The sequence below is a fragment of the Oncorhynchus gorbuscha genome, linkage group LG16 (genome assembly GCF_021184085.1).
Source record: "Oncorhynchus gorbuscha isolate QuinsamMale2020 ecotype Even-year linkage group LG16, OgorEven_v1.0, whole genome shotgun sequence".
NCBI classification, from domain to species: Eukaryota; Metazoa; Chordata; class Actinopteri; order Salmoniformes; family Salmonidae; genus Oncorhynchus; species Oncorhynchus gorbuscha.
Genome location: NC_060188.1, coordinates 18,805,332 through 18,832,698, shown reverse-complemented (window position 1 = coordinate 18,832,698; position 27,367 = coordinate 18,805,332). Strand labels below are relative to the sequence as shown.

The following is a 27,367-nucleotide window of genomic DNA, read 5'->3' as shown; positions in this document are numbered from 1 at the left end:
GATGGAGAGAGGGACAGAGAGAGGGATGGAGAGAGGGGCAGAGAGAGGGATGGAGAGAGGGACAGAGAGAGGGATGGAGAGAGGGACAGAGAGAGGGATGGAGAGAGGGACAGAGAGAGGGATGGAGAGAGGGACAGAGAGAGGGATGGAGAGAGGGACAGAGAGAGGGATGGAGAGAACACTCGCTAGGAAGTATGGAAAAATAGACAAGCAGAGAGACAGAGAGATGCATACAGTACAAGTTGAGAGTTAATGTACAGCATAGATTATAATACGTATATATGAGTGCAATGTTTTCTAACCATGATAAGGAAACTGCACGCCATCGTTTTCATGCTTTATCTTCCTCTCTTGCACACTGGCCAAATGGTGCTGCACTGGAAGTCCAAACAGGAGAGAAGGGCACAGTTAACCACGGAGGAGGGGGAATTAGCAGGGTGGAACGTTAACCACAATCCACTCAGTTGATGACATCAGAGCTAAGTACAGGATGATTGACATGTAATGAAATAAGATCAGTGGCACAATTATGAATATGATGTTGTTATAACGTGTTTGTAAATGAACTGCGTCCATATAGAGGCCACATTAAAGCAGACACATTTTACAAATACATTCACTCCTCTCCCTCCACCTTTCCCATTGGCCACCATTAGGAGGCTTCTGTGAGGGCTGGGGATGGAAAGGGATGCACACCTTACATTAATTCATGAACATGATCTATTATAGAACAGAGGAGTTGGAGGGTAAAACCATAAGGAGACAGGGAGGTTTGGAGGGTGCAGCTAAGAGGATGGAGCGTCTATGGGAGTCTGTGTAGAGTCACAACTTTGAGAGAATTTGTGATTTCAAGAAGGGGGGGGGGGGGTTGTAGAGATATTTTCTTGGAAAATATTATGCCAAAAGCTATCCACATTGTATCTTTAATACAAAGCTTTTCATAGAGATTTAAGTCTAGACTGTAACACAACTGGCAGTGATTGGGAGTCCCATAGGGGGACGTCCGGGTTTAGCCGGTGTAGGCCATCATTGTAAATAACAATTTGTCCTTAACTGACTTGCCTAGTTGAATAGGTTAAATTAAATTAAATGACAATTTTAAAAAGTCAAGTCAAGTCTGTCAGCAGGCTCTGTGATTCACATGTCACATCACACACACACACATCACCCATTCAAAGAACCTCTAACCACAGAACATGACGTCCACTGGAGGCCTTGTGCCTCTTGCTAGGCCGTCATGGTAAATAACAATTTGTTCTTAATTGACTTGCCTGGTTAAATAAAGGTTAAAAAATACAATCTAGGAGCCTGAATCTAATACTGTTTTTACTGAGCATAGAGCCGAGCACCAGACACACTGGTATACTACTACATACTACTACTGCAGAGCACACTGAAAGTATTTAGAAAAGATGTAAACACAGGCCTACAGAGCAGGTGGATAGGAGGGGGAGGGTGAGGGAAGGAGAGGAGAGGAGTGAGGGTAGAGGGATGAAAACAGGTCTGACAGACAGTAGGGGGAAACAGTGCCATAAAACACAGCAGGGGGTGTTAGATAGGGTGGGGAGGGGGGGGGTTATGGGGGTATCTAACCTGCGTCCACATCGTTGGGCCAGCCACTGGACTGGGAGCTGCTGCCGGCCGCAGGGGAGCGGCCCGAGTAGAAGACATCGTCCACCGGGCTCTCCATCTCACTGTCGTCAATGGACTTGCGCTTGTTGGAGCTGGAGAGAGGGAGAGAGAAAGGGACTTAAAGGGTGTGGAGTCAGGAATATTATTTACTTGGGAGACAAAGTACAGTCTGCTGAGAGACAGATAAGTGCGGCTAGAAGCTTTATTCACCATCCTTTATCTGAACATGGCCATGTTTGTTACAGTCCCTCAGATTAGACTGTGTACCTAGACCGGGGTAGGCAACTCTGGTCCTGCTTTTCATTTACAGTCCCTCAGATTAGACTGTGTACCTAGACCGGGGTAGGCAACTCTGGTCCTGCTTTTCATTTACAGTCCCTCAGATTAGACTGTGTACCTAGACCGGGGTAGGCAACTCTGGTCCTGCTTTTCATTTACAGTCCCTCAGATTAGACTGTGTACCTAGACCGGGGTAGGCAACTCTGGTCCTGCTTTTCATTTACAGTCCCTCAGATTAGACTGTGTACCTAGACCGGGGTAGGCAACTCTGGTCCTGCTTTTCATTTAACCCACCTGGAAGACCAGGTGTGTTGAATTTAGACAATCACCGAGCTGATCAATTAGCTCAGTTGGTCAAGTGTGGTGCCTAGTTGGAACAAAATCCTGCAGTAGCTGTGGCACTCCAGGAACAGGGTTGCCTACCCCTAGCTTAGACTAAAGTATTGTAGAGCGTAAGTGTGTGTACAGTGAGTGAGAGTGTTCCTTGGATTCAAGTCCATACGAGACCTGTAAAAACATAGGTCCTTAAATGCACAATGTTTCATAAGTGGATCCAAATAAAGAATTGTACGTGTTTTTGGCTGTCCGTCTGGCTGAATGTGTCTATATTAAAGTAGTGTCAGGGGAAATATAGTGGAGTGAATATAACTACCTCCGTGGGAGACTTGCATAAAGCTCCATTTCAGTCCTGCAGCGTGAGAGAGAGAGAAACAGTGAGACAGAGAGATAGAAGGAGAGCGAGAAATAGGAGAGAGAGATAGGAAAGAGAGAGATAGGAGAGAGAGAGTGATAGGAGAGAGAGAGTGAGTGAGGAAAGGGGAAAAAAGAGACAGAAAAAACAGACAGTTTGACAGATAGGTATAAAAAAACACCAGATAAAGAAAGTTTCACAGAGAAGAGAGGGGAGAGAGAGGAAGGAGAAGAAAAGTCCCATCATGCAATCATAGCAGAGTGAGAAAAGCATTCACAAAGGTTAGACAGCATAGACTGAAGCGTACAGAAGCTAGTATTATTAGGCTACAAAATAATCAGGTAATGTGTGTGTGTACCTGGTGGAGGGGGTGGAGGTGATGGAGCGGCGTCCCAGGGCCACCTGGTTGATATTGTAGTAGCCAGGACTCTCCAGGTCGGCCAGGGAGAAGTTGGGGCCGGACGCTGTGGCCACTGGAGCTGAAGCACACACACAGATACATGTGACTCTTACACAACTCTTCAAACAGAGAGTATAGTAAGAAAATGCATGTGAGAACCTTGAGGTTTGTGTGTACTGGTGAGTGTGTAGTGAGAGTGACAGTGAGAGTGACAGAGAGAAGAGGCAGTGACTCACTCTGTGACACTCGGACCAGCTCGGCCACGTTCCACACCCCTGAAGTCACAAAGCAGTCCTGGAAACTCAAATGCCCTGGGAAAACAGAGATGAGAGCAATGAGGATGATGAGAAGATGCTAGGACACACGCTCACACACACACACACACACACGCTCACACACACACACGCTCACACACACACACACACACACACACACACACACACACACACACACACACACACACACACACACACACACACACACACACACACACACACACACACACACACACACACACACACACACACACACACACACACACACACACACACACGGAGCATAGAAAAACAGATAAACCACAGTAGAAGGCACTAGCATGTGTTTTGTTATCTATACGATAGGAAATGGCTATGGTTGGACGTATCACGCACTTATCAAAAGCCCTATGGACAGGTACTCACGTCATGACTGCTTCAAGTCAAGCATGTCAAAACACTGTCCAGCAGGAGGCCTTAATGTGCTCCACAGATTGTGCCCTGTGTAAGCTGTATACACACCATGCACACACACACACACTGTTTACATGGTGTCCAGTGGGCATCCAGTATGTCAGAGCTTGTTGCAACGTGTATGATGTCATTACTGCTATAGATTTTGGATTGTATTTGTGTGTTTAAGTTTTCTAAGAGCCCTAGTGTATGTTGTGTGTACAGGCCCTGGCAGTGGGCAGTGTATAGAGTGACCAAGGCTCTCTATCTAAGGCTATAGTGTTGTGTTTCCTGCTCCTGGGGAACTAGCACTACACACCTGATTCCACTAATAAACTCATCATCAAACCTTTAGTTAGTGGAATCAGGTGTGTAGTGCTAGGTCAAAATATGCCCCGTTGGCTCCCCAGGAGCATGACTAAGAAACAGTGCTGTAGTGTGTAGTGTAGAGTCTATAGTGTCCACTCAGTCTATAAGTCCCTGGCCGGGTGTAAAGGATTGTGTATACACACCCATATAATGTGTATTATACCCATACACCAACCCTTATTGGTACCAGCTAGAACCCTTTTGAGTTCCATGTACAGTTGAACCCTCCGTAGAAAGGGTTCTCCCTGGTACCAAAAGGGTTCTACCTGCAATAAAAAAAAGGTTCTTCAAAGGGTTCTGCTATGGGGACAACCGAAGAACCCTTTAAGGTTCTCGATAGCACCTTTTTTCTAAGAATGTAGGATGTCCAGGTTCTCCATGGTTAGTGGTGCTCCTACTCCACACCCTCTCCTCAGCCTGCCTCAGCCTGGGTTAACCGCAGCGGGGCCGGCTGTATGAGGTCAGAGCTCCAGTCGGCAGCACGGCCATGTGGTTCCCATCTTCCAATAACGTCAGGGTGATTTATGAGTGGGATGCCACACTCACAGCCAGGCCTAGCAACATCAGCTCACCTTACTATAATAAACCCAGGCCCAACTCCACTGGGACACACTATACAGGCCTGTGTTAGTGTGTGTGTATGTGTGTGTGTGTGTGTGTGTGTGTGTGTGTGTGTGTGTGTGTGTGTGTGTGTGTGCGTGCGTGCGTGCGTGCGTGCGTGCGTGCGTGCGTGTGTGTGTGTGTGTGAAAGCGTTTAAACATGCATCTGCATGTATAAATGACTGTGTATGTTCACACTGTGAACTCACCATTGGGCGGTGGCTTGATGTCTGTGTCTCCTTGCTGGTTTGAGCTGTCTGATTGTCCGGATTCTGTGGAAGAGAGACAGAGAGACAGAGAGAGAGAGAAAGCGAGAGAGAGAGAGAGAGAGAGATGGTGGAGAAAGGTGGAGGTTAGGCAGGAGACAGATGCCTGGACGGTACCCAAGGTGAGGGGGCAGTGGGCGGAGGACGGCATAGGAAGGTATTTTAAATCCCCTTCTTTCCAGAGGCAGAATTGGGTCTTAGATTAAAGGTTTAACATTAGAGTCATGAAATGGCAAATCAAACACCAGACATTCACAGTAGAGAATTCACTACTAATACTCTCTCCAGAGAGCATCAAGTATCAAAGAGGAATGGTTTGGTGTTCCAGTTTGAGAGATGAAACAACTGTGTGTTTGTGACATTTCTTGCCCCATTGTATCCCTGGCACTCCTTCCTTTTCTCTTTTTTCTCTCTCTCCCTTACTCTCCCCACTCTCTTCTTCAGCATCCCTCTCTCTCAATCCCAGGGAGCCACCGTGAACACGCACGCACACGCACACACACACACACACACACACACACACACACACACACACACACACACACACACACACACACACACACACACACACACACACACACACACACACACACACACACACACACACACACACACACACACACACACACACACACACACACACACACACACACACACACACAGGGAGTCCTGTTTGAGTGCAGGCTGTTGGCACAGTGTGGCAGGTGAAGTTCCCATGTAACCCCAGCTTGCAGCCTCTCTCTCCCTCCACGCTGATGACTAGTGTAAGCTGAGGAGTGTAAATGTGAAGCCTGGGTCGGCGAGGCGTCATTGGGACTGCGTCTCACTCAGCTCTTTACCTTAACGACTGTGCACAGAGAGGCCTGTGCTAGTTTGGTTTGGCCCCGCTTGGTGCCATTCTTTCTCTGCTGCGTAATGCAACCTTGAAGAGCTTTATGGTTGGATCATATATACCATTCAAGCCAATTACCCCCACAGCACTGTAGGGTTTAATGCAGTGTGGGCCAAGTATCCCCATTACCCCTACTACTAGGCCCCTCCCTCCCTCCGCTCCACCTAAGCCCCTCAGCATCCTCATCTTGGGGAGGCTAGTCCTGCGGAACGTGCCAGCAAACTGCCGCACCATTCGCCCCACCGCTAAAGATGAGAAAAACAAAACAAAAGGACAGAATCGCCATATCACTTTGGTCTAAAAGGAGTCTCTTTTTCCCTCTCCCTGAATGGAGTCTCAGTCTCTTGCTTTTTCTCTCTACTCTCTCTGCTTCTCCCTCACTCACGCTGTCGCTCTGTGGAATCCTGGCAGCCATTTTAGCATTTGGCAGCCATCTTAGCTTTGGCGGTACCAATACATTCCTGCTAGTTGATGGCACACCCACATTCGCTAGCACACACACTCTCACACAGACCCACACAGACCCAGTGGTATGAAAGATAAAAGATCTACAGAGGATATACACTGCAGATGGAGTGAAAATAAAACCACCGGGGTGTTTGTCTCCAGTCATTGTCTGCCGTGCTGCTGGACCTCTGCAAGCTGCTAAAAGAAAAGCTAGACTGGACGACTGCAGCAGAGCCGCACTGACAAATCATCAAGGAACATTGGAGGAAACATAACAAAAACATCCAGACAGAGACCATTATTACATTCCTGTAAGAGGTCAATAAGGTCAACTCGAGTGCAAGCCAACATTTCAACTGTAGGATGGTGTATGAGGGGATCATCTAAGTCTGCTGAGGCCCTTCATTTTGAAAATAATACAACCTCATTTGGGCATACTCCCACTATGTAAAAACATCTTAATATGCAATTGAACTTGAACCTATATGGACCTTCTTTTTTGAAACAGTAAACAAAAGAGTCTGGGTCATCATAACAACAGTAGGGATACCCCTCCATTCAGATGGTTAATGAGAGCGTGAGCAGTTACAGCAGTCACACTGACTCTGATAGAACCTGACAGCCCAGATCTGCCTCATTCATTCTCCCCGGACATACCAGCTGTGATCAATACAGCTTTACACCTGCGGGCCCCCCGGGGACCATACACCCAATCAGATTGGGACCAGGGGGTTTCCTGACTACTCACCTGGCCAGGGAAAACCCTGGGTCCTTGTTATGGGCCATAGTTTCCTTGTCAGGAAAAACAGTCCTTAAATCAGACCACTGTTAGATCACCAGGTTAATCTAACTGAGGCCCCCTGGTGGTCTGGTGGAGTGTTGACAGCTTCAGTTAAATTCTAATAGCTGCTGTCTACTGTAGCATACAGTATATGAACCTCCAATCCTACTGCATGGCACATTAGCAGGGCTAGTTTCCTGGTGCTGGATCTGAGTGTGTTGGAGGGCCCAGGGTGCTGGAGAGGAACAATGGGAGGATGATGAAGGGATGAACAGGGGAGAGCTCATCAAACAGAGAGGAGATGCTCTGAGACAATGGAGAGGCTGCCCATTATTAGTGCTGCTGCTCTACAAGCCAACAGGGCTGGGAGGAGAATCACTGCCACCACGCCGCTTATCACCACGCCACCATTCCCAGGGTTACACACACACCAGCCCTACACTGCTCACCCTTATCTCCAGCACACAGTTGCCCCAAGGGCCCCTGTACACATCCTGGAGAGATAATGCATCACACACACTCTATTAAACAGACATACAGTACATACACATTAACAGACTCACTCCCATCACATTCATACACACTACATACATTTGTCACTAAGTCTCCTCATCATACAGTACATATACACTAAGTCTCCTCATCATACAGTACATATACACTAAGTCTCCTCATCATACAGTACATATACACTAAGTCTCCTCATCATACAGTACATATACACTAAGTCTCCTCATCATACAGTACATATACACTAAGTCTCCTCATCATACAGTACATATACACTAAGTCTCCTCATCATACAGTACATATACACTAAGTCTCCTCATCATACAGTACATATACACTAAGTCTCCTCATCATACAGTACATATACACTAAGTCTCCTCATCATACAGTACATATACACTAAGTCTCCTCATCATACAGTACATATACACTAAGTCTCCTCATCATACAGTACATATACACTAAGTCTCCTCATCATACAGTACATATACACTAAGTCTCCTCATCATACAGTACATATACACTAAGTCTCCTCATCATACAGTACATATACACTAAGTCTCCTCATCATACAGTACATATACACTAAGTCTCCTCATCATACAGTACATATACACTAAGTCTCCTCATCATACAGTACATATACACTAAGTCTCCTCATCACACAGTACATATACACTAAGTCTCCTCATCATACAGTACATATACACTAAGTGTACAATCCATTAGAAAGACCTGGGTGAAAGGTGAAGGTGAAAGCTATGATCCCTTATTGATGTCACTTGTTAAACCCACTTTAATCAGGGTAGATGAAGGGGAGGAAACAGGTCAAAGAAGGATTTTTAAGCCTTGAGACATGAATTGTGTATGTGTGCCATTCAGAGGGTGAATGGGGAAGACAAACTATTTAAGTGCCTTTGAACGGTGTATGGTAGTAGGTGCCAGGCCCACCGGTTCGTGTCAATAACTGCAACACTGCTGGGTTTTTCACACTCAACAGTTTCCTGTATTTATCAAGAATGGTCCACCACCCAAAGTACATCCAGTCAACTTGACCCAACTGTGGGAAGCATTGGAGTCAACATGGGCCAGCATCCCTGTGGACATCTTTCACCACCTTGTAGAGTCCATACCCTGAAAAAATTGAGGCTGTTCTGAGGGCAAAAGGGGGTGCAACTCAATATTAGGAAGGTGTTCCTAATGTTTTGTACACTCAGTGTACTGACATTCTGGCTACAACGCTCCAAATACATTTAAAACACTATACCCCATAGACTGAGAAAAATGATTATCACTGAACGTAGGCCTACACACAGAAGTAGAATGAATAGAATGGGCGTCCCCATTCAAGACAATGATGACATAATGGGTGGACGAACGGTCATTGCGAGTGTACCCATAGGAGCAAAGCAGGAAATAAAAGCAGGAAGTGGACCCATAGGAGCAAAGCAGGAAATAAAAGCAGGAAGTGTACCCATAGGAGCAAAGCAGGAAATAAAAGCAGGAAGTGTACCCATAGGAGCAAAGCAGGAAATAAAAGCAGGAAGTGTACCCATAGGAGCAAAGCAGGAAATAAAAGCAGGAAGTGGACCCATAGGAGCAAAGCAGGAAATAAAAGCAGGAAGTGTACCCATAGGAGCAAAGCAGGAAATAAAAGCAGGAAGTGGACCCATAGGAGCAAAGCAGGAAATAAAAGCAGGAAGTGGACCCATAGGAGCAAAGCAGGAAATAAAAGCAGGAAGTGGACCCATAGGAGCAAAGCAGGAAATAAAAGCAGGAAGTGTACCCATAGGAGCAAAGCAGGAAATAAAAGCAGGAAGTGGACCCATAGGAGCAAAGCAGGAAATAAAAGCAGGAAGTGGACCCATAGGAGCAAAGCAGGAAATAAAAGCAGGAAGTGTACCCATAGGAGCAAAGCAGGAAATAAAAGCAGGAAGTGGACCCATAGGAGCAAAGCAGGAAATAAAAGCAGGAAGTGGACCCATAGGAGCAAAGCAGGAAATAAAAGCAGGAAGTGGACCCATCAATCTGTGCTGTGATTTGTTGAATCAGCTCAACTGACATTACAAAAAATACATTACATTGCATGAGCCACATCAGTTAACACATCATTTAAAAGACCATTCTACATTACCATGGAAATGATTGCATCACAATACCAGGCAGCCATTGCGAGCGTACCCATGAGTTCACACTGCCAGGGTTAGAGGGTTCCAAGGCCCTTCTATTCATTCTGATGAATTCTGACATTCTACATGCTCTCAGCAGGACCCAGCATACAGTAGGTGTCATTATTCTACTAATCAAACACACCTGTGATTTGGACGCATCATAAAGACACACAACAATATATGATAAACACACTCTCGCTGTGCCAGGTCTAATAGACTCATTTGCCATGCGCATATTCATAAATGAATGCGCTCGTACATACAAATAGGCACTTTTTTCCTACTTACCAGCCGGCTTAGAGCATTTGTTTATGCATTACAGGCACACATGAGCAAACAGCATGTTTTAATGTAATGTGCATGAACTGGAAGGGGATTTCACATGGCACAGTGAAAGATCAACATTGAGTCAAATGGCAGAGATAAAGCCAATGGTTCCACAGTCAAACTTGACGACAGGAGTGTGGATGGCCTCTCAGCAGGCTACTGTGCTCTGAGCCAGGGCTCAGCTCCATCTCTTCTCTTCTGTCTCTCTTCACCTCTCTCCCTTTCTCTCTCTCCTTCTAAAGTACAATAACAGTCCTGGATTCCATCTCTTTTTCTCTGTATTTATTTATTTTCTCTTCTCTCTGCTTTGTTTCTGACTGCTGTTACTGTCTCTGACTCAGATATTTCTGCTCTCTCTATGACCTCTCTCTCTCCGTCTCACTCTCTCACTCTCTCCCTGCCCATCTCTCCCCCTCTCACGTTCTCGCTCTCTGGGAGGACAGTCCTGGATTAGACTCGGTTGACCCGGCTGCCCTCTGCTTCTGTCTGCCACACAGTGGCCCGGTTCAAATGAAAAAATGTACACACACACACACACACAAATATTATAGCCAGATGGAGGACAGGAAGTAGGTACACATACATAACAGCTGGCACATCTGTGTGTGTGTGTGTGTGTGTGTGTGTGTGTGTGTGTGTGTGTGTGTGTGTGTGTGTGTGTGTGTGTGTGTGTGTGTGTGTGTGTGTGTGTGTGTGTGTGTGTGTGTGTGTGTGTGTGTGTGTGTGTGTGTGTGTGTGTGTGTGTGTGTGTGTGTGTGTGTGTGTGTGTGGTGACGTCTGGGAAGAGCTGATGAATGGTTGGTGTGACATGGTACTGCACAGAGGAGGCATGCAACGTATAAATATCAACAGTAACGTGCTACTGTCATATGCTGTTGTGAAGTGTAAAGCTAACATGCTAACTACAAGTAAGTACTACAACTAAGGCTGATAATGCTCTCTGTAATAGAGTGCAACAGTGAGCAACACAGCTGCAGGCTACAGAACAGACGGCCATATGAGTAAATCAGGATAGTGCGTCTGAATCGAAACAATCAGCATGCTGGCAAACAGCAGTCTCTCTCTCTTTCAACAACTCCTCATCTGAGGCCAGCTCGTGTGTGTGTTCTCCCAGTGGCCGAGGGCCATGACTCTCCCACCCCGGGTGCTGTGTCATTTAAGGATAGAGCGCCATGGTTCCGTTCACAGTGAAATGATAGGGCCCTCTTCCTACGCCTGCGAGAGGCCTTTAGACAAACACTCCACAGTCTCCCTCCCTCCCTCCCTCCATCCCTCCCTCCCTCCCTCCCTCCCTCCCTCCCTCCCTCCCTCCCTCCCTCCCTCCCTCCTCCCTCCCTCCCTCCCTCCCTCCCTCCCTCCCCCTCCCTCCCTCCCTCCCTCCTCTCCCTCCCTCCCTCCCTCCCTCCCTCCCTCCCTCCCTCCCTCCCTCCCTCCCTCCCTCCCTCCCCTCTCTCTCCCTCTCTCTCCCTCTCTCTCCCTCAATGAGCACCATCACACTGGGGTTTTTTCGCGTCCAGGCCCTAACCCTGTCATTGACGGTAAACTGTGTGGGCCGGCGTGGCTCCGGCCGCATGTGGGAACCCAGATGTGGTGGACCCATATATCTCAGGCCGGACACGAGAGGAGCAGCCCGGCTGGAATTCCTCACACACACATATGCATGCATACACATACTGACGAACACACACATTCACGCATGCACCCACACCCACACACACACAGCTAATGTATGTCTTACTATACTAAGGACTTTTCTAGGGACCAACAATTGATTCCCATTCAATTTTCCCTAACCCCTAACCCTAAATATAACCTTAACCCTAACTCCTAACCATAAAACTAACCACTAACCCTAACAATAACCCTAAATCTAAATACTAACCCTAAACCTAACCCCTAAGCCTAAATTAGCTTTTATTTTACTGGTGAGGACTGGCAAAATGTCCTCAATTCTCTGAATTTTTGTTGGTTTATTATTCTTGTGAGGACTTCTGGTACAAAAAAGTATAGTAAAACATGTACACACACTCCTTAAATCTGAACATCAAATACAGATAGAATAGGTCATTACCACAGTGTGAGTCTGGGTCGTAAGGTTTAGCTATGGCTCCCAGAGACCTAAACATCTTTGCTAGCATGGTGTGAGCACACTTCCTTAATCGCCATGTAAACACATAGCAGTAGGATTATGTGTTTTGAGCAGCACGTAGGTTTACAGTATATGATCTATATGTTTTTTTAGCGTAAAAGATATATATGGAGTAAAGGTATTTGACCAAATATGTACACATGCATGCTTGTATATCGTATCGATATCCCAAAAATGTTGATATCCAGAAGCAGTCCTTTTCACTTCATGATAGTGGGCGTGCACATGTGGTTTCAAGTGCATGAACGTACATAGGCTACACGTGTGTTTATGTGTGTGTGTACATAGTCTCCCCTCCCCGCACAGAAGAATGGCAAAGCCCCCGCAGCCTCCCCATCCCCCAGTCCTCCACCCCCACCCCTGGATAAAGAGCCCCCACAGCCTCCCCAATTGGGTTTCTCTTAAGAGGTTTATCGGTATGTTGCTAAACATTCTGACCTTTTTTTTTAATCCTTAATGCGCTTAAAATGTTCCAACCCCTCCTAATCCCCCAGGCTATCCCACACAGATGTTCACTCAGCTCTTTTATTGGACGTTATTTAAAAAAAATCCCCACTTATTTATTCATTTCCTATCTTATAAAACCATACATCATCATCTGACCCCCCCCCCCCCCCACACACACACACACACACCCTCCTCCCCCCCTTTCTCACCTCATATTTCGGCAGGCATTGTCATTGGACACCCGTGGTGGGTCCTTTGAGTTTAAGCCCCATGGGGCAAAGAGGGCATCAGGTTCGGAGGAGACATTAGCCAGTGTAGATAGATTCCAATATATTACAGGATTTCAGTATTAGATCAGTATTAGGGCAAATGAAACACAGCTGACAATAGTATGTACTGCAAATGGGAGAAGGTGAATATTGGGAGTGTAACTCTGTGTGCCAGCACAGCATGTTGCCGTGTGATTAATTGCGAGGGTGTACAATGTATCCGTTTTGGTGTAGGTAAAAATATAAATATATCTACTGTACATTAATATTTATATGAGATTGTATCTTAATGTGTATAAAATATGCATCATACTTCCTCCAGAGCATGTGTGTATAGTAGGAGATAAGCATGTAAATTGTGTGAGTGTGCGTGAGTGAGTGTAGCAGTGAGTACATGTGAGTTTGCGTGCCTGTGTGTGTGCCTGTGTGTGTGCCTGTGTGTGTGTGTGCGCTCTGCATGGCGGCCCCAGCCCTGTGCCAATGAGGAGCAGGTGTGGGGAGGCTGCCCTGTGTAACCCGGTGCCCATCTGCGTGCCCGTCTGTGTGCCGCCTGCACCCACACCGTGCCAACACCACACAGAGCAGGGGGAGCCAGGGGGCGAGAGGGGGTGAGTGGGGCCTAAGGGGACTCAACCATGGGAGAGTGCAGAGGGGGGTGGTGAGGGTAGAGGAAAGGAGCTGGCGTCCTGCCCATGTATAACCCTCTCCCTATTCTCTCTCTGACGCTTTCATCTTTTATCTGTCCCTCTGCTGATCAACCAGGGTGTAAAGAGCCAGACACACAGTGTGACAGTAATTCACAGAGCAGCATAGACCATTTAACTTGATTGATTAATGTATTGGTTTTAATTTGATATGACAGATAAATAGACCTCTGTGTTGATTCAAATGACCCTGACTTTCTGAGATCCCCTTGTCTCCTTTTGAAATTTCACATACTGTTACTATAAGGCTACAAAAATATTATTTAACACGTGTAATGACTGTGTTTGGCCACCAGATGTCCCTTACTGGCATTGGGCAGTGTGCACAGAACACATGCTAAAGAAATCTGCTAAGAGAGGTAAATATGTGACTGCATTCTGTGAAACAGGAGCAATAGGGGGAGGGGACACACACAGACCTATAGACAGTGTACAGAATCTACATGGACATACTGTATGAGTGTGTGACCCAGTGGAACATATTGAGAAGGGAAGCAGCAGGCCTATATAATAGACATGAGAAAGTGTGGTTTACAGGGAAGTGGTGTGTGTGGGCACAGCCTGTGTGTGGGTCTGCTAGTGGGAGTGAGGGTCATGTGATGTCCCTCTGTGCCAGGGAGAGAGTGAGAGTGAGAGTGAGACAGAGAGAGGAGAGAGAGAGAGAGAGAGAGAGAGAGAGAGAGAGAGAGAGAGAGAGAGAGAGAGAGAGAGAGAGAGAGAGAGAGAGAGAGAGAGAGAGAGAGAGAGAGAGAGGAGAAGGGGGGCTAGGGGGGTCGCGAGAGCTGTGGGAACACCAGGCCTTGCCAAGAAAGAGGAGAGCAGAGAGAATAAAAGGAATGAGAAAGAAAGAGAGACTTGTTGGCAGAGAGTGGGGGGAGGGGAGGAGAGAGGAGGAGAGAGGAGAGGAGGAGAGAGGAGAGGAGAGTGGGTTTAGTGTTCAGTGGGCACCCATGAAGAGAAGCTCCTAGGGAGTACAGCCATGATCAAAACTCTCTCTGCAGGGGAGAGGAGAGGAGGAAAACACACACACACAGCAACCAGGAGACAGGGCCAGGCCCGGTGTTAGGGTCATCATCTGCCAAATCTGACTCTGTGTCTGGGGCCACATGCATGAAGCGGTGTGCTCTGATCTGGGTCTATCAATCAAGGAGAGAAAACAGAGACTGACCTGCCACTCAGGCTGTGTGTGTGTGTGTATGGATTGGCGGGGGGGGGGGGGGGTCACACAAAGAGCATTTAGAGTGTGAACTTGTGAACTTTTGGCCAGCAGTTCCAGCGCCATCTTGTGCCAGTCTACCCTCGGGCACAGGGCAAAGTCTTACCAGTAGGAACAACAACAAGCATGAGGAAAGTACTAGAATAGAATATTCCATTCTCTTCCAGCAGGGGCATATGTCTGTTAGCCTTTGTGAAAATGTTTGGATAACACAATGTGGGCCTCACAGTGTAGCTCTGCCAGGGGGACAGTATGTGAGGTGTTGGGCTCCTCAGTGCAGCTCTGACAGAGAGACCACAATACCATAACAGCAGTCATCTGCCAGGTTGTCTACCACGCCATGTAGGTTATAACATGAGATTATAACCCTCTATTCACGTTCTAAGAGCCTGTTATATCACACTATTTACACCAGTGGGCGTTAGTTTAATCCAGTGAGACATCAGGCCAAAAATATTTAACGATTTATTTCGGGTTTGTGCACTATGCAAATAAATGCTCCCAAATCTATCTGGGCTTGGAGGACGTGTTTAACGAGGGCAGTAAAACTCCACACAAACACATAAATGACGCCTGTAAAAATAATGTGTGCTCTGCATAAATGCTCTTTCTGACTAATGAATTAGAAGAGTGATGAATGGACATGTAAAAATCCACATCCTGTCTAGATGATGCCAAAGGCGTGCGTCTGTATGTATGTGTATGAATCTGTCTGTGTACGCTTATCTACATATTGAGTGCCAAAGTGTGTTTGTGTGAATGTGTGTGTCTTCTCTCATCTCCTCTCTCTTGCCCTGCAGAGTGTATGACTGTGTGTGTTTATGTCAATTTGTATGAGTGTGTTGAATTAGGGAGCTTGGTGCAGCTTTCATGAGTCGATTCCAGCTCATTGTAGGAGAGAGGCCAGTGACAGCCCCTTATTTCACTAACTCACACACACACACACACACACACACACACACACACACACACACACACACACAGCGGCCAAACACTGAAGGCTGATCCAGGGAACTCAAGTCTCCGTCATAAAGGGCTTTTCCCAGCAAACACTACGGAGGGAGCGAAATCAACCTTCCTGTGAAAAAATTGAGCGCCAACCGAGAAACAGATGAGCCCATGAGAAACAACAATCAGACAAATGAGGGCACCGATAGAGAATCAACCTCTGACCACCAGCTGTCTGCGAGTCATGGGCCCAGCCGCCATTTATCTGTCTGTCCTTAACTGACCCGACCTCAGGGTCATTGACTTTGAGTCAGCGGGAGGGTGTGTGTTGCGCACGCTCCTGCTATCTGTGTTAATGCTGGCTTTATCTCATGCACAGCAGATAAGGTGAATAAACAATCTTTCTGGACATCCTTCAGGGTTAAATGCTATGTGGGCCAGCCAGGACACCTAGCCTAGTGCTGCACACACAGACAGGTGCCCAGGCCTACTGCCCTCACATGAAGCTGTTGCCCAGGATCAGGGCCAATGGTGCTGGGACAGGGGTTTACAGTCAAGTCCCAGGTTTCAGCCAGAGAGCACAGGCCCAAAGCTGAGTAGGATTTCGATAAGCTATGTTGCTGACATAACAACAATGGTGACTGAGTGGGGCCTGTGTGTGGGTATACTGTATGCATAGCTGAATGAGTAAGTGATGTGACCTCATGAAGTACTGCAGCAAGGCTTAGTTCATATCATTCAGCTTATGGAAGCACTCAACTGCTCTCATTGTAAAGCCAATAATTGGAGATTTATTCCATCTATCAATCCATCTATTAACTTATTAACCAAGATAAGACTGTAATACCATCCTGCTTCCCTCGGTCTCAGAAAATCACCTCAATAATAAGAGATTATCAATGACAATCCGCTAACACTATAATACGTATAACAAATAATTATCAATCATCACCATCATCATCTATTGAACCACTTCATCTTCAAATCAGACATGTTCTACCATGTTTCAACTGTAGAGAGAAAGAGGGAGATGGAGACAAAGAGAAAGGAAGAAAAGCTGTGAACGAAAGATGAGAGAGCCTCTCGTATAAGAGTCGGAGTTCACACTCAGGGCGGGGTGGGGCGGGGCGGGGTGGGGCGGGGCAGGGCAGGACGGGGCAGGGCGGGGCACGGTGGGGTGGGGCGGTGGCGGGGCAGGGCAGGGCGGGGCGGGGCAGGGCAGGGCAGAGCTAGGCTAACCCTAAATGTCAAATGGAGAAGCATGAAGGAACTGCTAGTGAGGACCTGAGGAGCCAGCATCTGTCTGGCAACAGCTCAGAAAAGTCTAGTGTTTCACACTACGCCTCTGGGATCTCTGCTGCAGCCAGGGGTTTATGAAAAACAGCTTTATATGAGGAGAGAGAGAGAGAGAGAGAGATGGGGGAAGGTTGAGAAAGCAGGAGGGAAGGAAAGAGAAAGAGAGGGAAGGCGGGAGGGAGGGAGGGAGCAGACAAAATGACGGTAGATGACAATAAGGGAGAGAGAGGAAGGGAGAGGCAGTTAAAGGAACCAAGAGAATCCAGAGGAGATTAAAAAAAACTCCATTCTGCCTGGTCTCTTGTTATACTTCCTGTGGCCCCGGATGAGCCTGGTGGACCCTGGGGGGCTCCTGGAGCTGTCTGTGTATTCAGGTAAGGAGCAAGTGCAATGGAGCGCTACACACAACCTGTGCCAGGACTACACTGTGCACAATCACCAGGGACCCATAGCGTGTGCGTGTTTGTTTGTTTGGAGGCCTCAAAATGACATGTGACAGCCAGCCCTGCCTTTAGTCACCCGAGGTCTCAACATGCCTTCCCATGAGCCCGTGTTTGGTCTCAATCTTGGCTGTCAGAGTGTCCACACTGTCTACTGTCAGTGGAGCTGAGACACAGCACAGCACTAGTCTGCACAGGACGGCACTACACTGCATAACAGGACACAGCAAAGGAAAGCTTTCCACACAATAGTCGGCAAAATCATGTCTTTTGTATTTCACTAGTGAGGGATTGTTAGGAGAAGTAAAGGGGACAGAGAGGGGCATAAAGAGTTCACCTGCCACTCTGTTACATTGGGATCACACAGAGAGCCTCCTCAGTCAGAGCTGCATGGCTTGTCGTATTTTTCACCACTCAGGGACCTTCCCTGTAGAGAGCCCAGCCAGAGGGTGCCAGCCTGCCTGGTGTTTCTGTGGGACATTTCTGGGCAGCGTTCCCTCATGCTGAGGAATGCACACAGTAAACACATGCGGCGGGCGCTGCAGTGCCTGGTGGGAGCTGGATGGGAGCTGGATGGGAGCTGGATGGGGTCTGGGCCTCCGTGCGGCCGGCTATGTTATCATACGAGGAGAGAGAGAGTGTGTGTCGTAATGGCCACAACACAGAGGGACCCCTATCAATTCAAGACACTCATGCAGGAAAGCTCAACAAACACTGGCAGGGGAAAGTTTGCTCAGGGCCGCGTGGACAAAACAAACGGCTCAGGACACCGTGGCTCTCAGACGAGGGGGAGAGAAGGAGGCAAGGTAAAATGGCGTCCGTTCTGCATGGTGAAAGGGGATCTGCTTTTTTGACTTTAATGAAAAGCAGAGGCACTCCTCTCTGGAAAAAAGCATGACGAAAAGCAAAGTTTACATGAGCTAATGGCAGAGAGACGGAGAGCCAGAGGGAAGAGAGTAAGAGACAAACAAACAGAAAACTACTGACTAACAGCTGCATAGAGCGCTTCAATATGACAGAGAGAAAGAGAGAGAAAGGAGAGAGGAGATAGAACGAGAGAGAGAGAGAGAGAGAGAGAGAGAGAGAGAGAGAGAGAGAGAGAGAGAGAGAGAGAGAGAGAGAGAGAGAGAGAGAGAGAGAGAGAGAGAGAGAGAGAGAGAGAGAGAGAGAGAGAGAGAGAGAGAGAGAGAGAGAGAGAGAGAGAGAGAGAGAGAGAGAATGAGAGAGAGAGAATGAGAGAGAGAAAGAGAGAGAGAGAGAGAGAATGAGAGAGAGAGAATGAGAGAGAGAGAATGAGAGAGAGAAAGAGAGTGCACCACTACTATAAAAAATGAAAAGTCCACAATTCAAGTCGGTATGGAAATGTGGTCCTCATTTCATGATTCGATTCCTGCTCCCTCCCTTTTCCCTCCTCCTCAACCTCTCTCTCTTTCTCTCTGCCTCTCTAACTACCCCTTTCCTCCATTGCTCTCGTTCTCTTTTGCAGCTGCAGAGCTACAAAAGCCTGTTAAAACACAGGAAGAACAGTAAAAATGAAAAAAAGAAGATCAGGAAAAAAACTGTAGGAGGGATTGGGCTTGAGGGAGGGAAGAGAAGGAGAGAGAAATCTTGATAGAGAACCAGAACAAAAACACATCCCAAGCGCTCCAAAAAGTGAGAAAACTAGGCTGTGCGTTGTATGTAATGTGATACCTGCATAGTGTATAGCACTTTCACTGAATCACACTAATACTGTACAAACTGCTCACTTCAATGGGCCTGAACGTAGTCTGATAGACAATATGGTTCATAGTCTTAATCAGTCCAGTAGTGTCATCAACAAATAGTTCTACTACAGTATGTTCCCTATGTATTCTACTACAGTATATTCCCTATGTGTTCTACTACAGTATATTCCCTATGTGTTCTACTACAGTATATTCCCTATGTGTTCTACTACAGTATATTCCCTATGTGTTCTACTACAGTATATTCCTTATGTGTTCTACTACAGTATATTACCTATGTGTTCTACTACAGTATATTCCTTATGTGTTCTACTTCAGTATATTACCTATGTGTTCTACTACAGTATATTCCCTATGTATTCTACTACAGTATATTCCCTATGTATTCTACTACAGTATATTCCCTATGTTTTCTACTACAGTTTATTCCTTATGTGTTCTACTACAGTATATTCCCTATGTGTTCTACTACAGTATATTCCTCATGTGTTCTACTACAGTATATTCCCTATGTATTCTACTACAGTATATTCCCTATGTGATCTACTACAGTATATTCCCCATGTGTTCTACTACAGTATATTCCCTATGTGTTCTACTACAGTATATTCCCTATGTGTTCTACTACAGTATATTCCCTATGTGTTCTACTACAGTATGTTCCCTATGTAATCTACTACAGTATATTCCCTATGTGTTCTACTACAGTATATTCCTTATGTGTTCTACTACAGTATATTACCTATGTGTTCTACCACAGTATATTCCCTATGTGTTCTACTACAGTATATTCCCTATGTGTTCTACTACAGTATATTCCTTATGTGTTCTACTACAGTATATTACCTACGTGTTCTACTACAGTATATTCCCTACGTATTCTACTACAGTATATTCCCTATGTGTTCTACTACAGTATATTCCCTATGTGTTCTACTACAGTATATTCCCTATGTGTTCTACTACAGTATATTCCCTATGTGATCTACTACAGTATATTCCCTATGTATTCTGCTACAGTATATTCCCTATGTGTTCTACTACAGTATATTCCCTATGTTTTCTACTACAGTTTATTCCTTATGTGTTCTACTACAGTATATTCCCTATGTGTTCTACTACAGTATATTCCCTATGTATTCTACTACAGTATATTCCCTATGTGTTCTACTACAGTATATTCCAGTATATTCCTTATGTGTTCTACTACAGTATATTACCTATGTGTTCTACTACAGTATATTCCTTATGTGTTCTACTACAGTATATTCCTTATGTGTTCTACTACAGTATATTACCTATGTGTTCTACTACAGTATATTCCCTATGTATTCTACTACAGTATATTCCCTATGTATTCTACTACAGTATATTCCCTATGTGTTCTACTACAGTATATACCCTATGTGTTCTACTACAGTATATTCCTCATGTTATTATTATTATTATTATTCCTCATGTGTTCTACTACAGTATATTCCCTATGTATTCTACTACAGTATATTCCCTATGTGTTCTACTACAGTATATTCCCCATATATTATACTACAGTATATTCCCTATGTGTTCTACTACAGTATATTCCCTATGTATTCTACTACAGTATATTCCCTATGTTTTCTACTACAGTTTATTCCTTATGTGTTCTACTACAGTATATTCCGTATGTGTTCTACTACAGTATATTCCTCATGTTATTATTATTATTATTATTCCTCATGTGTTCTACTACAGTATATTCCCTATGTATTCTACTACAGTATATTCCCTATGTGTTCTACTACAGTATATTCCCCATGTATTATACTACAGTATATTCCCTATGTGTTCTACTACAGTATATTCCCTATGTGTTCTACTACAGTATATTCCTCATGTGTTCTACTACAGTATATTACCTATGTGTTCTACTGCAGTATATTCCCTATGTAGTGGCTCAAGATGCTCTGGCCTGCCTAGCTCTGCTGCTGCTGCCCAGTGGTCCTGCTGTTCTAATCTCCACATCATCTTCCCATGGCGTGTACTGTAAGTAAGAAGACACAACTTTCCCCTGTCCAAAGCCCCGTGTTGACCGGCTGAGAGCCCCGCTGACCGGGGTCATCTCTGAGGGCAACCCATGTGGCCTCATCCTCGCTCCCTGTCTCTCTCCCTTCCTGTCCTCCCCTCTTACAGACGTAATCCCTACAGCTTTACATCTTAAAACTTCCCCCAGCTCAGGACCTCGCATCTCAGAAATTACAATTCCCCTGAAGACGAAGGCTTTTTCCTGCTAAATAACACTAACCCCCCTATGACATAACATTACATCCCCTATAACGCCCATGCAGTTCTGAGTATCTCCCCCCTCTATCTCCTCCCCACCATCCCCGCACAACACCCTGACACGTCCTTCATCCCTCTCTCTCTATCCCTCCAGTCCTCTCTCTCCATCAGCTTCAGCTGTGTTCCTCTCCTTGGTGCCCTTCCCTCCATACTCGATTCACCACGTTTGCTCGGGTGGTTCATTATTTCAAATTTACGGCCTGTCCGGTTTGGACTCCCTAGCGGAGGAATAAAAACAGGCTTTGGTTGGCGTGGTGATCCAGAGCCAAGCCCGAACCCCCCTTCCCAACTTCAGTTGAATATAAAGTCATATCAAATTAAATTTAATGAATAAAAAAGTTGCCAAGAGCTGTACACTTGCGAAACACACATATGTAGGCCTACTCTACACACACATACAACTGTACACCCTCGGCACTCTCTGGGCAAAAGTGTGTGTGAGTGTATGTGAGTGTTTAAGAGAAAGAGAAATGCTTTTAGCACAATGTTTAAGTTATGTGGAATGTATTTACCAGGATCAGGGCCAATGTATTTTTAAAAGTGTCTATGAAAAGTGTAGAGAACGTGGATGGAGATGGGCTGTAGAAACGCTAGGCTAGGTAGACTCGCTCACCGCCGCTCATCAATCACTGCTGCTGCTTACTGCTTGTGTGTGTGTGTGTGTGTGTGTGTGTGTGTGTGTGTGTGTGTGTGTGTGTGTGTGTGTGTGTGTGTGTGTGTGTGTGTGTGTGTGTGTGTGTGTGTGTGTGTGTGTGTGTGTGTGTGTGTGTGTGTGTGTGTGTGTGTGTGTGTGTGTGTGTGTGTGTGTGTGTTAACATGGAGGTGATGCCGCGTACTCTATTTTGGAGTGCAACGGGGCAAATGGATCAGGCTAGGCGGTAATACAATATAATCATGGCCTCTGTATCATGGCCCTCAAAGCCTTCCTATCCCTCATGCTCATGGGCCCTTTGGGGATTTCAGCCATTTGAAAATATTTGAAAGAGGCCCAATTGCCCCAAGCTCAGCGGCTCAGAGAAGCCTTAAAACCCTGCAGCTAAATCCATGGGTTATGTAAGGTAAAGCCCTAAATCTCACCACGCCTGATGTTACATATTACTGTAATTGCAAAAGGAAAAAAACAGAACATACGGAGGGGAAAGAAAAACAGACAAAATGGACTTGCGAGAAATGGGGAGGAGAGGAAGAAGGTAGGAGGGGGCAGTTGAAGAGAGGAGAGTTGATGAAGGGGAGAGAGAAAGACACAACAGGTTCCTCTGTAGTTCTCAGTGTGTTTGGAGCAGTGGAGGCTGGTGGGAGGAGCTATAGGAGGACGGGCTCATTGGCTCATCACTGCATGTGTTTACTGGCTGCAATGGCTTCCGTATGTTTGATGCGTTTGATCCATTTATTCCATTCCAGCCATTACAATGAGCCTGTCCTCCTATAGCTCCTCTCACCAGCCTCCCAGGTTTGGATCTAGTGTTGGTGACCCACTTTCCTTCCACATATAGACACGGCCCAGGACACGGCCCAGGACACGGCCCAGGACACGGCCCAGGACACGGCCCAGGACACGGCCCAGGACACGGCCCAGGACACGGCCCAGGACACGGCCCAGGACACGGCCCAGGACACGGCCCAGGACACGGCCCAGGACACGGCCCAGGACACGGCCCAGGACACGGCCCAGGACACGGCCCAGGACACGGCCCAGGACACGGCCCAGGACAAGGCCCAGGACACGGCCCAGGACAAGGCCCAGGACACGGCCCAGGACAAGGCCCAGGACACGGCCCAGGACACGCCCTGCTGGCCAAACCATGGAGGAGAAAGGAAATCCAAGAAAACCTTGTCTGGATTTATCATCAGTCCATTTCAACGGTCATCATGCTAACTAAGTTTGACCCTCTGGGCCAAAACACAAACATACTGGATGTCCACACAAGAGACATGAGCATACACTCAACACAATACCACACACTAACACACAGCCATTTCATGGTATTGAACACTAGAGGATGGAGTGTGTAGTCTACAGCTAAAACCATTTCAAACTGCTTGATACACCACTTGTGAAAGAGGATGGTTGTGCATGTGTGTGTGTGTGTGTGTGTGTGTGTGTGTGTGTGTGTGTGTGTGTGTGTGTGTGTGTGTGTGTGTGTGTGTGTGTGTGTGTGTGTGTGTGTGTGTGTGTGTGTGTGTGTGTGTGTGTGTGTGTGTGCGTGCGGGTGTGCGTGCGGGTGTGTGCGTGCGTGCGTGCGTGCGTGTGTGCGTGCGTGTGTGTGTGTGTGTGTGTGTGTGTGTGTGTGTGTGTGTGTGTGTGTGTGTGTGTGTGTGTGCGTGCGCGTGTGCGTGCGCGTGCGCGTGTGCGTGTGGGTGTGGGTGGGTGTGTGTGTGTGTGTGCGTGCGCGTGTGCGTGTGGGTGTGTGTGGGGGTGGGTGGGTGTGTGTGTGTGGATTTGTGGTTTGTGTGTGATCCGAGACCTCAGCGTAACAACAGAACATCAGGGCTCTAGTTCTGTAAGGGGAGCCCAAACTAAGCCGGCCACAGTCTGTTGCTATGCCCATTACACATCATAATCAAATCAGGACTTCATTACCACTGGCACCAGGAGCCGTACTACTGCTGGCTCTGGAGTAGAGGGCCGCCTGCAGGGCATGCTCAAGGATGGGCAAAGAGGAGAGCAGGGCGGCACACGGGCTGCCACTCACTGTGGTTGGTTAACCCCTCATTCCTCTCACTGTGGCCCGGACCACCCTTATCGCTCCCATTGGCTGCCGTCCAAGGAGTGGCCAATCAACAAAAGGACAGCGAAAGGAGTGATCATCATATGCACTGGTAGCTGGAGTGGTCGTGTAAAACCGCTGCAGAGGCGTCTGTGGATATGTAACGGGTGATGGTTGGCTCCACTGTGGCTGGGGACAGACCACCAATAAAATGAACAGAGAGGGATGCTACACACTTAGAAAAAAGGGTTCCAAAAGTTATTTGGCTGTCCCCATGGGACAACCCTTTTTGCTCCCAGGTAAAACTCTTTTGGATCCAGCTAGAACTTTTGGGTTCCATGTAGAACCCTCTGTGTAAAGCATTCTACATGGAACTCAAAAGGGTTTTTACCTGTAACCAAAATAGTTTTACCTGGGAGCAAGTTCTTCAAAGGGCCAAATAACCCCTTTGGGTTCTAGATAGCACCTTTTTTTCTAAGAGTGTACAGTCTATGAGCAAAGAATCGGCAGGTACATGCATGCTGGGATGACGATGATGATGCAATTAAATTAAATGGACTCTGCATTGTCCCCAATCCCCACTACCTATCAAACCTTCTACTTCCCCCTCATCAATCTTATCTTCCTCCTCATCGTGCTCTTCAATAGATCTTTCCTTCTTTTCTCCTTTCTCTGTTTTTCCTCAACCACAGCCAACATGTGATTTCACTTATCTTCCAGTGGAATTAAGGAAAGAACAGACTAATGGTCATCTCTCTGTCTCTTTCTCTTTTCTGTTTGTGGAAGCGCTCTTGATGAAAAGAACCCTCCTGTATATTTTGCTTGAGTTTCAAATCCCGCCGCTCAAAACTGCAGATGTGGTCTTCTCACCACACCTACACAAAAATGCTGGAGCTGAAAAAGAAAGGAGAAAAAGTCCATAGCTGTTTCCCATCTCATGTAAACACAGGATGGGCTCCAGTCTAATAGTGTCTTTTTTTCTACCTCTCTCTGGCTGGGGAGGAGTGGCGGGGCTGAATCTAACGGCCCTGGTAAATTAATGGCCCTGGCTGTTGAGTACAAATGACTGATAGCTAATCAGTTGTCCTTCCTCGCAGAGGCTGAGCCTGTGACCAAGGTGAACAGGGAGGCTGGTGGTCCTCTTCCCAGAGAGAGTGGAAACCAGAGGCACTTTCAGGACATATGGACGGAGATGGATCCAACATATCAGCCAGTGCTACTAAAACACAAAAACCTGGTGTCCCCCCTGGCTCAATGTTGGGGCCGCTAGGGATCTGCACTTAGATCAATTCAATGGTAAGAGTCCCGCTGTCCTCTGCTCTCCAATTCACTTCCTGTTATCCCTTTATGCCTTTATGAGCCGTGGAAAAACGGTTTCATTGGGAGATCTCCATGCATCTGGAGCATTCATCAACCCATGGGGGCCATAGGTCAACTGGGTTCTTTTGACAGACTTGCTGGATGAAAAGTGGAGATGGGAGAATGTAGGGGGGATTTCACATCACAAATTACAAGCAAGTACTGACATTAAGGCAAGTACAGTATGTTTTTCACATATTATACTCATGTCAACAAAAGTCTCACAGCAGGGGAAGATGATTTTAGCTGAAGTGATTCCTCCCATGCAGCACTAGACAGAGAGCCAGAGCAAGAGACTAGAGGATCTATTCATTTGGAACTGAATAAATCATACACTTCCCAATCTCCAAACCAATGAGGACCACACCACATCTCATGGTCCTTCTCTAGCGTGGCGGAATGAGAGGACTGGCTGTGTCTCTGTCTGGTTATGGAGAGGAGGGTTCAGGACGTGAGTGAAGAGAGCTTGTGTTTCTCTAGGCTGGAGACTGTTCCTATAGCAGTCTGGGCGCCTGCGCCGGTTCACAGCTCCCAGGGCAGGGTGAGAGAGAGCTTGAAGAAAACTTACTGCAGGAAATACCTCACCGATAGTCACCCCACTGGGATCGTAAGATGAAATGGAAAAAAAGAGAGAGGAAGGTCTGGAAATGCTTTCAGCAGAAACCGGCTCCTGAATGTTCCTTTAATTGGTGCGATATGAGAAGCTGGATCTTTCCATGCAGGCTCTCCCTCCCTTCTTCTCTTCTTTCTTCACCTCTTCTTCTCTCACACCTCAATGAATGTTTTTGGCCATCATTTCCAAATCCTCTGTACCGTTCACTTGATCAACGTTAGAATAGTGGTGAATGAGACTTGTATTCAAACGGTACTCTTCTCTTCTATGTCAGCAGGGCCCCTTTACATTCAACATATATAAATCAGTCCAATGGCAACACAGGGCAGGGAACATTTATCCTGACCAACAGGATCAAAGGTTGGTAGTGTGTGGGCGGAGGGGAAGACAGGAAAAACACACTTCACAGGTGGTTTTACACAGCCAACACTGAAGCAAGACTTTCCATAGGAGTTGACTGAAACATTTACCACATACTGCTAACATAGTAAACTGGGGGTATTGATGATCCAGGCCAAAGCAGTCGGTATTTCTAAGAGTTGGCTGAAATCCAGAGGCCCCAGGGAGGGTCAGAGACAGAGAGAGACAGAGGCCCCAGAGAGATGAGCACATTTAAGACCTGGGGTCAGAGACAGAGAGAGACAGAAGCCCCAGGGAGATGAGAACCTTTAAAACCTCTTAAGGAGGCTGCGAATTTTCGCAGCTTTTTGTTAAAAATCGCACAACATTTCAGCGCCCTGCTACTCATGCCAAGACTATAGTATATGCATATGATTAGTATGTGTGGATAGAAAACACTGAGACGTTTCTAAAACTGGTTAAATCACGGCTGTGACTATAACAGAACGTGCGTTTCATCGAAAAGTGCAGGAAAATCTGATCACTGAAAATGGAAAAATATATCCATGCGCCACTTCAACCAATTGTTAAATGTGACCCACATTAAATGGGGCCGAGGTTGCAATACCTACAGCTTCCACACGATGTCAACAGTCTTGTCATTTGCCTAGGCTTTGTTTCTATGTCAAACGAAGAAGAGACAGCCCATTTCTTCAGGTCTCCGAACGGATATTTTGGTTGAGATTAACCCGGACATT

General features: G+C 46.6%; 1 protein-coding gene across 13 annotated transcripts in view; it reads right to left on the bottom strand.

Moving 5' to 3' along the window:
* The window catches only part of LOC123998977 (nuclear factor 1 X-type-like), a 173,968-nt gene that overhangs the window by 19,644 nt on the left and 126,957 nt on the right, over positions 1-27,367 (bottom strand). For 8 of the 13 annotated variants that reach the window (XM_046304271.1, XM_046304272.1, XM_046304279.1 and 5 more), the window contains 6 exons: positions 4,888-4,950; positions 3,239-3,313; positions 2,961-3,081; positions 2,564-2,599; positions 1,594-1,724; positions 303-377 (listed from right to left, as the gene is read on the bottom strand). In XM_046304271.1, the coding sequence (XP_046160227.1) occupies positions 303-377; positions 1,594-1,724; positions 2,564-2,599; positions 2,961-3,081; positions 3,239-3,313; positions 4,888-4,950 (501 nt within the window). The remainder of the gene's footprint in view (positions 1-302; positions 378-1,593; positions 1,725-2,563; positions 2,600-2,960; positions 3,082-3,238; positions 3,314-4,887; positions 4,951-27,367) is intronic. The other 5 variants (XM_046304281.1, XM_046304270.1, XM_046304283.1 and 2 more) reach the window with 3 other exon arrangements.